Here is a 14,441-nt window from a genome sequence, read left to right on the forward strand (position 1 = left end):
GGCCTGCACATGAATAATTCTCATTCCTCTATTTGGATTAATTCAATGAAAGAAATAATCTATCAGTTTGGAAAAGTTCATTTCACCCATAAAAAACTGATACTTTAATAGGAGATGGAACTTTAATTGTTGTGCAGTTGCCATTATTCACGATAACAAGCAATATCAAAAGCATCAATTATGAACAAAATAAATATGGCCAATCATCTTGAATGTGTGTGCTGTACTCACAAAGAGGAACAAGTCACAGTATGATGAGATCTAGGTAAAAATGTTTCCAATTAGTAGAAAAAGAAATTCAAAGTATAAGTTATGGACAAAGTGAGTCAGCAACAACTTCCCATTGTGCAAAGAATTGTACTCTTATATACTGAATGAAGTGAGACTTAATTTTTTAAAAAATGGACAGGGCTGTAGTTACAAAAACAAAAACAAAAAGGCCTTCAAAATACTATATGTGACCTGCTATTATTATAGAATAATCATGTATGCAATAAATAGATAACTTAGGTGTAATTAAGTACCCTAAAATCAATTCTGGCAAAAATTAAATTCCTGGTTGTCAACCCCCAAGTCTAAGTCAAAGAAGCCTATATAAAATTACTTGATCTATTGTGACAATTGTCTTCAAATTCAAACGTGGAAAAGGAGGGCTACTACTTATTTTTTTCCTCAAGAATCATTTTGGTTATTACATCTATGGAGATTTTACCTCAGAGTCAACAGATCTTAGGTATGCTGGTCTGGGTTCTTAAGTCATTATAATCAATGTGAACCCTACATGAAAAGAATGGGAATGTTTGTGAAATGATCATTTAGAAATAGTGTCTCAAAATATTCCAAAGGAAGAATCCCCTTCACTTTACGATTTTTCCTTACAATATCACTTTCCTTTCTAGTTAGATTTAATGCCATCCTTAGGATGAGGACACGCAGTATCATTCTTCTTTTCCCCCAAGTTTGGGGAACATTTTTTACAGATGACAAATTAAAGTTATCTAATACTCCTAAATAATTATGACATATGAAATGTTCATATAAAATTGACTTAGTTCTCTAATTAGATATACAGATATATAGATAAAGATATATATTATGAAACCAGAGGAAACAATGCCCTCAGGACTTTCATATAACAACAAAGTGGACTAGGTAGGAGATCTAAATTCTAAGCTTGGCTCTGCCAGGGAAAACCAGATCAGAACATATCGCAGCTTCTCTGGGCCTGTTTTCTCAGGGCATGCAATACATGACTTCTAAGGTTCTTTCCAGCTTTATAATCCTATGAAGTTTAAGAATTTACCTAAGATTAATCCAAAGTTAAACATATTCTTTTCCATTTGGTTCTCACAATAACCCTGTGAAGCAGAAGCAACTAATATTAAAGAGAAGGAAAAATGTATTAAAGGAAAGCAACTATTACTTAAAAATGCAATCCACCTGGCAACTGAGCAAGGAACAAAAAGTAGTTACAACCATAAAACATTAGAGCTGGAAGAGATTAGGAATCATCCAGTTCAAATTCCTCGTTACAAAAGTGGAAACCAAAGCTCAGATTAGAAAATACCTGTCCAGGGACAATGGCATAACCAGAATTATAATACAGATCTTCTGGTAACTGATCCGAGGCTTCTTCCACTGAACCAGGCAGATTTCCCTTATGTTAATTGCCAGGAAACAATTACACAACTTCTTTAGGACTTACCCTGAAAAAAAATCTTTTTTCTTGAGGCTACAGACAATCTTAGACCAGACTCTGGTCAAGTGAGATTATAGAATTCCACAGAAAGGAACTGTATCATTATTTCCCTCGCTGTATAGTCTTGAGGATACTTCTTACGTATGATGTCCTCCTTAATCATCTGAAATTATCTACTAAACTATAATTATATCAAAAACACTCAAATAGAGTGAGAGCACAAGAGTGAAGACTTGGTTCACCTATCCCATTATTTTTTCTAATTGGTCCCAATTTTAAACACATTAAAGCTCATTTTAAACATATAATCATTATCTGGCTACCCCCAAGGAAATATGATCATCAACAAAATCAAAGTGGAAAATGCTTGCTAACCACATCATTAATATTTGGAAGCTTATTCTATAAGGAAGGAACCTGGTTTTCTGAAAACTAAGTATCTCTAGAGTCCCTGCCCAACATCCTACCCCAAAGTTAGTTGCTGCCAGTAGGAAATAAAATATAAAAGCTTTCCAGAGTAAATATTATCTCAATGTATTAATAAAACAGCATATGTAAAACTATGGCATTTTAATTCCACACTGTTTTTCTTTTATTTTTTTAATTACTACAGAAATTCTAACCTTAGCACTAACATTGACTAATGAAATACTCACAAATGCAATTTTACCAGTCTCTTTGCCTAGACTTTCTATATGAATAGATAAAGAATGTAAACTACTAAGAATTTACATTCATATTAATAATAAAACAAATTCAATGCTAACATAAAATATTATAAAATCCCATTTTAGAGTTTCTTCCTTCTTCTAAGATTGAGGTGTAGACATAAACAGTTGAGACTGCTCCTGGTATGGTCTCTAGCTGTGTCGGAGGTGTCCCTTTCTTTTTCATCCCTGTTGAAATATCCTTCAATAGCCTTTTCCTTTTCAGAGCTCTCTGTGTCTTGAACGGAATCTGTAGTCACTGTTAATCTGTTAATCACTAGTCTCTCTCTCGATAGGGTCCTTTCCCTAAATCTTCTAAATGAGGAATTTATTCTCTTCCTGGTTGTGCTGTCATAATCTGATCTGTTTCTAGTTTCCTCAGTGGCCTTCTCAATCCTGTCTGTTCTTCTGGCTGTACTGCCAGTAATCTGAAGGATTTTCTTTTGCAAGTAAACCCCACCTATTCCGCAGTTTCGAGGGCCACTGGTCTTGGTGCTGGTCTCACTGGTAAGGCATGAGGAGGACCCATAAAGGTGCAGCTGGCTGTCATGGTCAGATCTGATATTGCCAACTAGAAGGAAATATGCAAAAACTCACTTTTTCAATTGAATTTGTCTGACACTTATGAAGTACTATCATTTTTATTAAAGCTTAACACTAGATGAAGAATCAAGAAAGTTAGCAATCTACTGTTATCAAAATACTAGAGATAGTGCATTACTTGTGCAGTTTTACTAAAATAACCAAAAGTCAACACAATGCATAAGAAAAAAAATACTTTGACTAAAATAAGTTGGCGCTTTTTTGTTGTTAAAAGCAGGTAACTAAGGCAACCATTTAGAAAATAAAGATTCTCAGGAAACCGGAAGAAAATCAATTGAAGAAAATCACAAGAGATGTGCCTCTTCAGAACTTAAGTGAAAATAATTTGACAAGGACTTTTAAGCAAAGCCCCAGAGAACTTTTCACATACATATATAGTCCTCTTAAACTAGGTCTTGGGAATAATAAAATAACAATAGGTTCTTCCTGCTATTTCTTTAAAATTACTTTTGGAAAAAAAAATTGAGAAGCGATTCTCAAAAGTAATCATTTACCGTGTGGACAATCACACCACCCAGCAGGGCAAAATTCTGTACATGGATATGAAAAGTGAAACCAATCATTGGTGGGAAATTAGTTTTGTGGAAGTGAAAGAATATGATTATATTGGATTTACATTAAGGAATTAAATAAAAATAATCTCTTCACATCTCCATGAAATTAAACATAACCTTAAAATGTTCATGCCAATCTATAAAAATCAGACTCAACTGCAGACCACTAAAAGGTATGTGAAATAAATTCAGAGTCAGGTTCTGAGCACCATAAGGGTGAGAACAGGGTTTTCCACAAAGAAGAAAAGTAAGTATTTCTTTTATCTTCCATTTTCCATAAATATGCCTTAAGTCACAGTCAGGGTAATATTGCTACTGGTTTGTTTTGGATAGTTTTTTTTGCATTGGTTTTCTTTCTAAACCAATTTATATTTTCTTATGCGTGTAAAAACATTCTTCTGAGAAGAGGTCCCTAGGTTTCAATACCAAAGGCATCTTTAAAACAAAAAAAGTTAACCTCTCCACTAGACCAAGTTCCCTTCAAAAAATTGTCCCAAAGTGGTCACAGCCTACTAGATGAGGAGAAACTTAAGAGAAAGGTCCCCAATATCTTTAGGATAATAAGAAAACAAAATAGCAATAGATATTATATTATACCAATGATCCTATCTTATAGAAAAGGTGCTTGACACTTTCACTGACAGGATTTATTGGATAACTTTCAATATCCATGGGCAGTTCTTTTTCCTAACATAAGACATATAACATAAAGCATATATACATCATCTGTCTAGAGGGGCTGAAGCAAGAGTCACAGGTATGTGATGCACAGACACATGTGCGCGTACACACAGAGTATGTCATTTACAATCCAATGAATGCAGTTTATATTAGAAACCATCACCTCTCAAATATTAATTTGAACAATGAAAAGCTCTGCTTAGATTATTCAAAAATGTTGTAAGTCAAAAGAAAGACAATTAACCAATAACTTCTTATCTTTAAGACTGAAAATTCAGCAGTTACTGAGATTGTAGACATTTGTGAATATACTTATTTTGATAGTGGAGTTATTTTAAATTTTGTGAACTAATTTAACACTTTAAAGTGGAAGACAGCTAAAAATTAACTTATTACTTTTATTTCTAATTTTGTAGTAATCTAAAACATAATTTTATTAGTGAAAGTACTATTTTTATTTCTCCAGAATGAAGTGTTTATAAGTAATTCAATGTAAAAATGTAACTGATAAAAACATCAAGAAATAATATGTATCAAAAAACAACCAGAAGTTTGGACTGCATTCTCTTATTAAAATTAAGTTGTGAATGCTCAAAATTAGAAAGCATTGGGGGGGCAGGGGAGAGGGGGCGGAGAGGAGATTTTAATAGTAATAAAACTTAGGAAGGATGTTTTTTAACATTTTAGGCTTGATATAAACAAAAGTATAAGACTTAACCTTTAATATTAAAAGCTGTACTTCCTTATTAAAAACCTGTGAGCATCAATTCCTCTTACTACAACAGTTCTAGGGAAAAATATTTTTGAGGTTTATTAACAAAAGATGTATTTCATGAAATTTTGCCCTACCTTTGCGAGGGGAACCTTGAGGAGATGAAGGAGGGCTAGAATGCAAAGAAGATGCCATTGATAAAGTGTCTTCTGCTAGCTTCTTACCACTCACTTCTTCAGAGATTCCTAAAATTTTCTGTGGTGCACTTGTACCTAAAATGAAAACAAAAGAATGGCACATGAGTAAAATGGCCCAACTTTTATTTTTTTATATTTATCTGAATAACTAAAGCCATAAAGCAGAATGACGATTATAGTTAAGTGAAATGTGTAAAGGACAAAGGACACTGAAAGGTTTGGTAGTGATATACAGAGATTTTCATCTCTACACTTCCAATTCAACTGGAGCCTCTATCAGTAGTGCCCACAATTTGGCAACGTTGTCTTTTCTGGTAACCCAAAGGAAAGAAATTTGGTAATCTGAGAACAATACCCAATGACTCTCAAACAAGACAACCCCTGCCATACACTGCACTCCCACAAATGTATTAGGACTACTATTCAGTAGTCTTAACAAAGAAAGAAGAGATTCCAGTAGCAAGGTTCTAGTTCTCCTCTTCCCTCTAGCAGTGGGAAAGTGTGGGAAACTTTGCACTGAAACTACCTGTAATGCTATGTTCTATAAATAAACGAAGGCAGCTAGGGAGCTGTCAATGAAGCCCCTGTCATGAGCACTAAATTCACATTGAAGGAAAACAAAAAATAAATTTACAGAAAATTAGTGTATAGCTGGCAGAGAATAAAAGGGTGGGGAGGGTGCATTCCCTTTCCCTGCTCCCCAGAGTAACCTAAGGGTTTAAGAAAGGAGCCAATGTCTAATATAAGATATTACTTATTCAATTTCCAGGTGAGTGAGTTCTGGAAATGCAGTGGAGGTTCCATTTAGTGGGGCAGGAAATATCATGGGACCAGGATAGGATGCCTGCCCCCTGCATTAAACTCAAATGTGGATCACAGGACTTAAGAGAAAAGATAGACCTTGAAGATCAAAAGCTCCAGAAAGATTAAGTAATCTAAGGTCACACAAATATAAAGGGCAGAGCATGAGTTTGACCCAGTTCCTCCAACTGCAAAGTCCAAACTCTCTCCACTATATATACCATGTTACCTCCCTATTAATCTCTTCTCATATCTTGGTAGCAGGAAGTGATTAGGATTTGCAAATTATGTAGGAGTAAAATTAAGTGAATATACTTAGATGCATTCATGTCAAAAAAGATCACTCTATTGTGTGCTTCATATAAACTTGTCACATTATTTTTCTACCTGATTCTATGGCTCCCCACTTAGTAACTGTGGAAAGCAGTACATGAACAATGATCAGAAAGAAGCCAAACTACAGATCTATGAGTATAGCACATTCTTTAAAAAAAAGCCACACGCTTTCAATTTTAATGATATAAGTTCACAGGATTTAGGAATAGGAATAGGAACCCCAGGTTATCTAGTCTGTCTGATATTTCCCTCTTGTTTGATAAATAAAGAAACAAAGGTCCTGAGAAAGGAAAAAGTAAGTTTTTCACCTTATCTGAATTGCTTTTACTAGGATTCAATGAATCAAGCTCTTGACCCAAGTAGATGAGAACGGCAAACAATCAGTACTAGGTATGCATTAAGAATTCAATCAATGTATGTACTGTTAACACCGTAATTTATTCTTAGCATTTAGAGTGGATACAGATATAATGATGGCAAATTATTACTAAGTAATTTCAGCTCATTCGTATTCTATTGCTTTTTAGATTTACAAGGACTTCAATTTCTGAGCTAGAATGGTGAAAGTTTCAAAGATATAGTACGAAGGAAGATGGAAGCTTTCATTAAGCAGCATTTAAAGAGCATACAGTAGATTTGTTCTACTCAGTGAAATAAATTAATCCACAAATTATACTAACACTGAAATTAAAGTTCAGATAGGTCACTTTTAGTATCTAAGTAAACAGCTGCTTAACCTCTCAGATTTAAGAGATTTTAGTGTTAACTACGTATACTCACCAAATGCAACGTGATCTTTTGTTGAACCCTTTTTCCTGATGGGGTACAAATTAACAGCAGGAACTTGAAGTACTTGGCTCACTCTGTTTGGCTGATGCAGATGGGCTTTTGTGTTTTGACCAACTGATCTCAAGGGTACTGGAGACATTTCTGATGATTTTGTTGACCGTCTTTCACTTAAATTCTTGGTCACTGTTATGGGTAAATGGAAAGTAAGACACCTTGTGTTCTCTTCTACAAGATTATTATATTCCCATTTAAGATGATAATTATTTTAAAAAACTTTCTATTTTGGAACAAGCATATTACAACAGAAGCAGAAATCACAGAATCTCAAATTTGGAAGTAACCTCAGAGCCCACAAAGTCCAACTTAAAAAATAAATCCCCTCTACAACCATTAGTAGGTTAATAATGCAGAAGCACTCCCCATGTGATACTATGGTCTGGATCTATGAAAAGCATACTACTGCACAATACAATGTAACAGGGCAAACCGTCTATATTCAGACCTTCCTATTTGCATATTAGGATATCACTATATTATAAAAATTTTGAGCTATAACTCATTAATAACATTATTTCAAAGTGCTACTGCTTGGCCAATATTTTGAAGGCTATATTTATGGGTTAGTTGTCTCAAAAAGAGTTTAACTTAAAAATATAAAGTAAAATATAGCTTCATTTCTTGCATTTTTTTCTGGAATCATTATATACACAAAGTACTTTATGGAACATTTTGTGAAATATCTTAAAATAGTGATTAAAGTTGAAAAAAATATGAAATGCACAAGTTTCACTGTCTTCATCATCCCAACACAGGGAAGATAATCAATCTTTTTAGTGGTGTTTCTGGTCTTTCATTGTGATACAATGGATACAGTTCAGGTAATATTAACAAAGATTCCATACTTTCTTTATTTTGTTTCAAATGCCAAACCAACAGCACTGATGAGTTAGTTACTCACAATGTGCTATGATAAGATATGGATTATAAGAACTATGCTGGACTTTAAGAGGCAAATTGCTTTCAAAGTGCATAGACTTTTTAACAGAAGCAAAAAATGGAAAAAGTGAGTGCCCATTCCCTAAGGAATGTATTAACAAACTATGGCATATGAATATAATTTTACTTTTCACGAGTGATGAATTCAGAGCACGGAAAAACTTGTATGAATTGAGACAAAGTGAGAAACCAGAATCAAAAAAGTATACAAAATAACCATAATAATTTAAATGAAAAGAACACTAAAACAATAAAAAACACAAAAATTCAGATCTGATGCAATGATCAATACTGGTTAAAAAATTATACTTATGGTTTCCAATAAACAAAGCAATAGAATATAGGTAAGAGATTTGAGATGCAGATGTGATGGTTTTTTTTCTTTGTTAAAAGGGATAGCTCCATTGGGTAGGGTGAAGTAGAATAGAGTTGGGGGGTAGTACTGAGAAATGACTGTGGTATAAAACCAATAAATAAACATTTAAGTTGTTGTGTGCCAAGTGGGTAGCTAGGTGTCATAATGGATAGAGTGCCAGGTCTGAAGTCAGGAAGACATCTTTCTGAGTTCAAATTCAGCCTCAGACACTTACTAGCTGTCTGACTCTAAGCAAGGCGCTGAATCCTATGCCTTAGTTTCCTCATGTGTAAAACAAACTGGAGAAGGAAATAGTCAAAATCAAAAGTCCAAATGGGTTCATGAAAATGACTGAACAAAATGTACCAAGCACTATACTAAGTCCTGGGAATACTAAAAGAAGCAAAAGATTTGTCTCAAGACAAAAAGCACCAATAAAACTTTAAAAAAAAAAAAAAAAAAGGAAAAAGGACATTTCTTTCACTCTCTTTGCTCCAGGCCTTTTACAATTGTTTTTCAAAAACAGTCTATGTGTTGCTGAAGGCTACAAAAGCAAAACTACTGTGGTGAGCTTATCCTTCAAAATTCTGCCTACCTAGTCATGTGATGATGGCATTTGTTTACAATGTTCAAGAATTACTTCCTTATGTTTCTCAACATAATTAAAACTTCCCTAAACAAAACAAAAAAAGAAAAGAAAAAAAAAACCTTTTCCTCAACAGAATTACCATTCTGCTATAAAAGAAAATTAATTTACCTAGGAATACACTGCTTTATTTGCTGAGTTCAATACAACTGTTTAGAAACAGGCTATGATAACCACCACTGACGCCAGGAATTAGAAGGCTACGGACAAGGAAAATTTTCAAAAGAGCTGTCCAGTGAACCCAATGTAATGCTTCCTTCTATTCTTAATTTTCGAAAATTCTGATTGCCTAATTTAAATCTGAAGGTTCTCTTTCTTCCTTACCAATACTGTTTAACTTATTACTCCATACCCATATTTTATTCACATGTCCAAGATTTGAGACTTTATTTATAAGAAAACTGAAGAGACCTAATTGTAAACAAAGTGACTTGACCAGAATCATATACCTAATACGTGTCTGAAGTCTTTTCGACTTCAAGGCCAAGCCCTATCTATCATGTCATGCATATGCTGTTCCCTTTACGTGGATCTTGTTAACAAATGTAACTCAGATTGCTCACACATTGCGAAAAACTGCTATTTGGTACATTTTTCATTTTGATGTTAAGTTGGTACCCTGTACATATTTTTTCTGTTTCAGTTTCCTTTTTCCCTGGAAGATGTTAGCCATAGAACTCATAATTCGTCAGTAACCTCTGACCCTGGGATCCCTCCCTTCTGATTGGAGGGTTCATCCCAGAATCTCCTTTTAAGATGGGTATCCAGGCCAGTCATCCTTTTATTTCTCATTCTGGATTTCTCCACTATGTCAAGTACCAGGTACTTTCTCTTCCCTCCCTCTCACCTTTTCAGTTTTCTTTCATGTGCTGTCTTCCTCCTTAGAATGTAGGCTCCTGGCAGGCAAGGGCTTCTCTTTTTGATTGCATCTGTATTCTTAGTGCTCAGCATAGCACCTGGGCTTCATAAATGCTTACTTGACTGACAGCTTTAAAACAATGGAGCTGGACTCAATGGCACACATAGACACACCCACTATACAATTTCCCCCTCAATGCTCCAGGATAAAACTGGGAGTTGGAAGAACAGTGGCTACAGGAATCATAACACTGTCCTAGTGCAGAATGACCAAATGAAATCTACTGTTGCAAATTTCTGCCAGTTCAAAAAACAAGTCATGTAGTAAAGCTGCATGGAATAACAGGAAGAAGTAATGTGCAATCTACTAAAGACCTACTGGAGAAAAATAATTTTTCAATGTTCTTCTTTCTCTCCTAAACTCTTAAGGGCACAAAGTATTCTCAATCACTAACAAGGTCCTTTCGGTATTTTTCAGAGTACCTCAAAAATAAACCATCTTGGTATGGCTTACATGGAAAAATATTGTCAGTGTTCAAGTCAGTGGAGAAAAGAATCGGTTCTTCCCTTTGTTCTGGTGCTACAGTAATGTACAAAGCAGGCATTGCTACTTACAAGTATTATATGCAGGCTCCCACTGCAGGGACATTATCTGGAACTTTTCCTCATCGGTTTCCACATTAAGGTTGGCGAGATACTGCTTCACTTTCCTGGCCATCTGAGCATCCTCATACAACTTCTTGGCATTCAGCAGTGAGCTTCGGCGGGCCCGTTTTTTATGAGCACCTCCCTGAACATCCAACATGTTTGAATTTGTGCTGCCCTGACTCAATGACCTACACAAAGATGACAGATGAAAAATAGCTTTTTCAATGAACTTTCTAAGTGAAAAATTAGTCTAAGATGCTGGCATAGATTAATTTAATCCCTTCAGTTAATGCTATTGCATGCTGATGCTAATGAGTTAAAGGGTGAATAGCATTAATACGACAACAAATTTCTTAATATGGCTGGATGATGTGGCATTGCTCTGAATTAAGAAAAAGATTATACAGAAAAATGGAGAATTCACAAAAATGAGGCATAAACTAACTATGAATGAGGTAATGTGTTTCTGTGTCTATCCTATGACTGGCACAGATGCTAGAAGGCAGTAGGAAAGGTCATTTCACTCCCACCTGACAACCCCACCTCACTTCACACCTCCCTTCCTCCCCCCTCCCCCATTCTAGCCTAAATCTAGAAGGCAAAGTTTCTAGGAAGTTAGGCTAACTCAGCTCCTGCCCTTGCTCACCACTGTCATGTATGCTGTAAAGAGAGGACTGGTCTGGAGTTAAAAAAAAGGCCTGAGTTCAAATCCTGCTCCAGATACTAGCTGTGCAACTAGAGGCAAATCAATAAACTGTTTTCAGTTTCAGTTACCTCCATCTGTAAAAAGATGACTTCAAGGTACCTTCTAATTCTAAATCCATGGCCCCTGTTGTAGAAGTGACAGGGAAGGGTAAAAATAAAAATATTTAAATCAGTGAATGATGTTGCTAATACAGTAACTGGGCCTCACTCTCTCACTAAGAATTAAACATGGTATAAGGCCACATTTACAAATGGTGACATTTGTATGGGACTCATTAATGGTGAGTAAGGGTAAGCACAAATGTAGTGGTCCTGAGAGAAAGTGGGAGATCCTTGGCTACCAAAACTCCCACTAAATGACCATCCCCCTTCCCTCCACCTGTGGGACTGGTCCTGCCCTCTCCCTATCTTATTTAAATTCTACTAAATGGTACAAGGCAGAATAGTCTAGGGCAGAGGCGGCAGCAGCAGCAAAAAGTGGAATAGCTTACTTATTCACTCCAGTTCTCCCTTTGAAACTCTTGTCTATAATGCCTCCAGCTACAATTTGGGAAGAAAACCATTTCAATGTCCATTTTGCTAGCAAAATTCCAATTGTAAAATGGTTAACTTTTGGACTCATTTATTTCAAAAGAATTTGCATTACATGGGCAACTGAATAGTGGTCACACAGAATAACTTACAGCAACCATCAACTTGATGAAACACTAGTGGAAAAATCATCTCTCTGCTGGTGACTGCTTTACTCCCCAATAATCTCATTACTCAAAGAAACCAGAAAACTCTCCTTGTATACAATAAAATGAAAAAGTCTCAAATCAAGGCCTTATGTTTAGGAACACATTTTGGAAAAATACTCTGTATGTGCAACTAATGTTGACAAATATACTTTTATTAAAATTCTTCAATGGAAGAAACAGGAAAAGGACTTAAGAATACAGATCATTCATACACAACAGGTAACTGGCAAAAATTATGGTCAGAACAATGTTCTTGGCACAGGGACAGAATACAATTAACTCTTAATCTTTGCAAGAAAAGTCAGAAAGGACAAAACACACATGGGATAAACATATGAAGGCACGCCAAACATGATAGGTATGTTCAGTCAAGGGTAGGGGGGTCAGAGAAGCTACGACCACAGAAAGAAAAGCAAAGATTACCGAAAAACAAGTGAATGAGAGAAACAAGATAGAAAGACTTCTTCAGATGAAGCAAAAGCCTTGGCTTAGGAAAAATAAGAGTGGAATTTCAAGTAGGTCTACTTTTAAGGTATACAGCACAGGATCTTAAATGCAATAAGTAATTGTTTTAACTTCACCCTTTTCTCTCATTATCCTTACTCATCTATGGAAGGCCATTACAAAGGTAACAAATCCTTCTGTAAAATGGTAGCACTAAATGATTTCCTAGAGGCTTAAACTAATCCAAATATCCTTACACACACTTGATTCTTCTCCCTTTTCCCATAGAAATAAATATCTCTATATATGGCTATATGGGTATACAGAGCTTGACACACTGACAGGGCGATATATGCATAGTTGAATATATGCTGATTTGCATGCTATAATAGTGTATGTATGTTTATTTCTACAGGATGTAAACTCAGATATGAGTAACATGAAAGGGCAAAATTTAATGATACTTTTCTGTCTTTTTACATCAAGAGAATCATAAGATTTTATAGTGGAAAGGGAATTAGAGAATATCTAGAACAACAGCTTTATCTTACAGGTGAAAAAAGGAAGAAGGAAAAGGAAAGAGAGGTAAAAGGGAAGGGAGGGGAAATAAGAGAGAGGAAAGGAGGGTAAAGGAGGAAGGACAAAAGAAAGGATCAAGAAGAAGAGGTGACAAGGGAGGGAGCACATGAGGAAGAGGAAAGGGAAAAGGGAATGAGGAGTGAAAGGGAGGGGGAGACAGAAGAAGAAGAAAAGGAAGATGAAGGGAGAGTCAAGAAGGGAGAAGGGAAGAGGGAATGAGGAAAGGATGGAAAGAAGATAGGGAGAGGGAAAAGGAGGGGAAAGATTAGAAAGTGGCCCACATGAACTACAGCCTCAGGTATTGAAAGAATAGACAGATGAATAGGCAGATGTGACTGCCTAGTTAATATCTGAAAGACCATGGAAAACTGAAGAGGTACAAGATGGGAGAAGAGCAATTAACTTTATTAAAAAAAAAAAAAACTTGCAGATTATAGATCAATTGAGCTTGACTTTTATTCCTGGGGAAATTGTAGAAAGGATCATTAATTTAAAAAAGGATCATGAACATCCAGAATGTTAAGTGTTGATTACAAAAAAAGATTCAACATGGCTTCATCAAGAACAAGTCATGCTACACTACTAACCTTACTTTCCTTTTCTGAGAGCATAACCAAACAAGTAGTAGATGGGAGATACTACAGACATCGCTAACCTCAGTTTTAGCAAAGTTTCTAAAAAAAACATATCTCAAATTCTTCTGGACAAGACAGAACACTATAGACTAGATTAGAATACAGCAAGTTGTATTCAGAACTGGCTGATGGTCCAACACAAGAAATAGCTACTAATCAATTAGGGGTGTTTCATTCTTTGTACTTGAATCCCAAGTGCCTGGCAAACAGTAAGCACTTAATAAATAAATGCTTGTTGATTGACTGATTAGGAAGAGCTCTCTAGTGAATTAGCCCAGGATACCTGATTCTGTGCTGTTTAAAATTTGTATGAGTGAGTTGGATAAAAGAATAGAATAAATTCATGGAATGCTCATCAAATTTGCAGATGACACAAACTGGAGAGAATGACCAACATACTGGACAACAGAGACGATATACAAAAAGATTATCATAAGAGAGATCACTGGGACAAATATTTCATTACGGAAAACCAAGTGTTGTATTTGGATTAAAAAAGTCAATTTCCTAAGTAAAAGATGAAGGAGGCACAGTTACACAGCAGTTCTGAAAAAGATATAGGGACTTAGATGAGTGGCAAGCTCAATAAGACAGCAAGGTGATGTTGGGCTACATTAAGTTCAGCATGGCTTTTAGGAATAAGGAGATAAAAATTCCACTGTGCTCTACCTTCATCAGACCTTACCCAGAGTAGTGTGTTCAGTTACAGGAATGACGGTTTAAGGATACTGATCAACTAAAGGATGAGCAGAGGAG

The 14,441-nt window shown here is 35.5% G+C and overlaps 1 protein-coding gene across 9 annotated transcripts in view; it reads right to left on the reverse strand.

Moving 5' to 3' along the window:
- The window catches only part of RAPGEF6 (Rap guanine nucleotide exchange factor 6), a 225,407-nt gene that overhangs the window by 19,125 nt on the left and 191,841 nt on the right, over window positions 1-14,441 (reverse strand). For 6 of the 9 annotated variants that reach the window (XM_072629967.1, XM_072629964.1, XM_072629972.1 and 3 more), the window contains 4 exons: window positions 10,550-10,770; window positions 7,071-7,262; window positions 5,094-5,228; window positions 2,867-2,977 (listed from right to left, as the gene is read on the reverse strand). In XM_072629967.1, coding sequence (XP_072486068.1) covers window positions 2,867-2,977; window positions 5,094-5,228; window positions 7,071-7,262; window positions 10,550-10,770 — 659 coding nt within the window. The remainder of the gene's footprint in view (window positions 1-2,866; window positions 2,978-5,093; window positions 5,229-7,070; window positions 7,263-10,549; window positions 10,771-14,441) is intronic. The other 3 variants (XM_072629969.1, XM_072629966.1, XM_072629968.1) reach the window with 1 other exon arrangement.

The sequence above is a fragment of the Notamacropus eugenii genome, chromosome 1, assembly GCF_028372415.1.
Source record: "Notamacropus eugenii isolate mMacEug1 chromosome 1, mMacEug1.pri_v2, whole genome shotgun sequence".
Lineage (NCBI taxonomy): Eukaryota > Metazoa > Chordata > Mammalia > Diprotodontia > Macropodidae > Notamacropus > Notamacropus eugenii.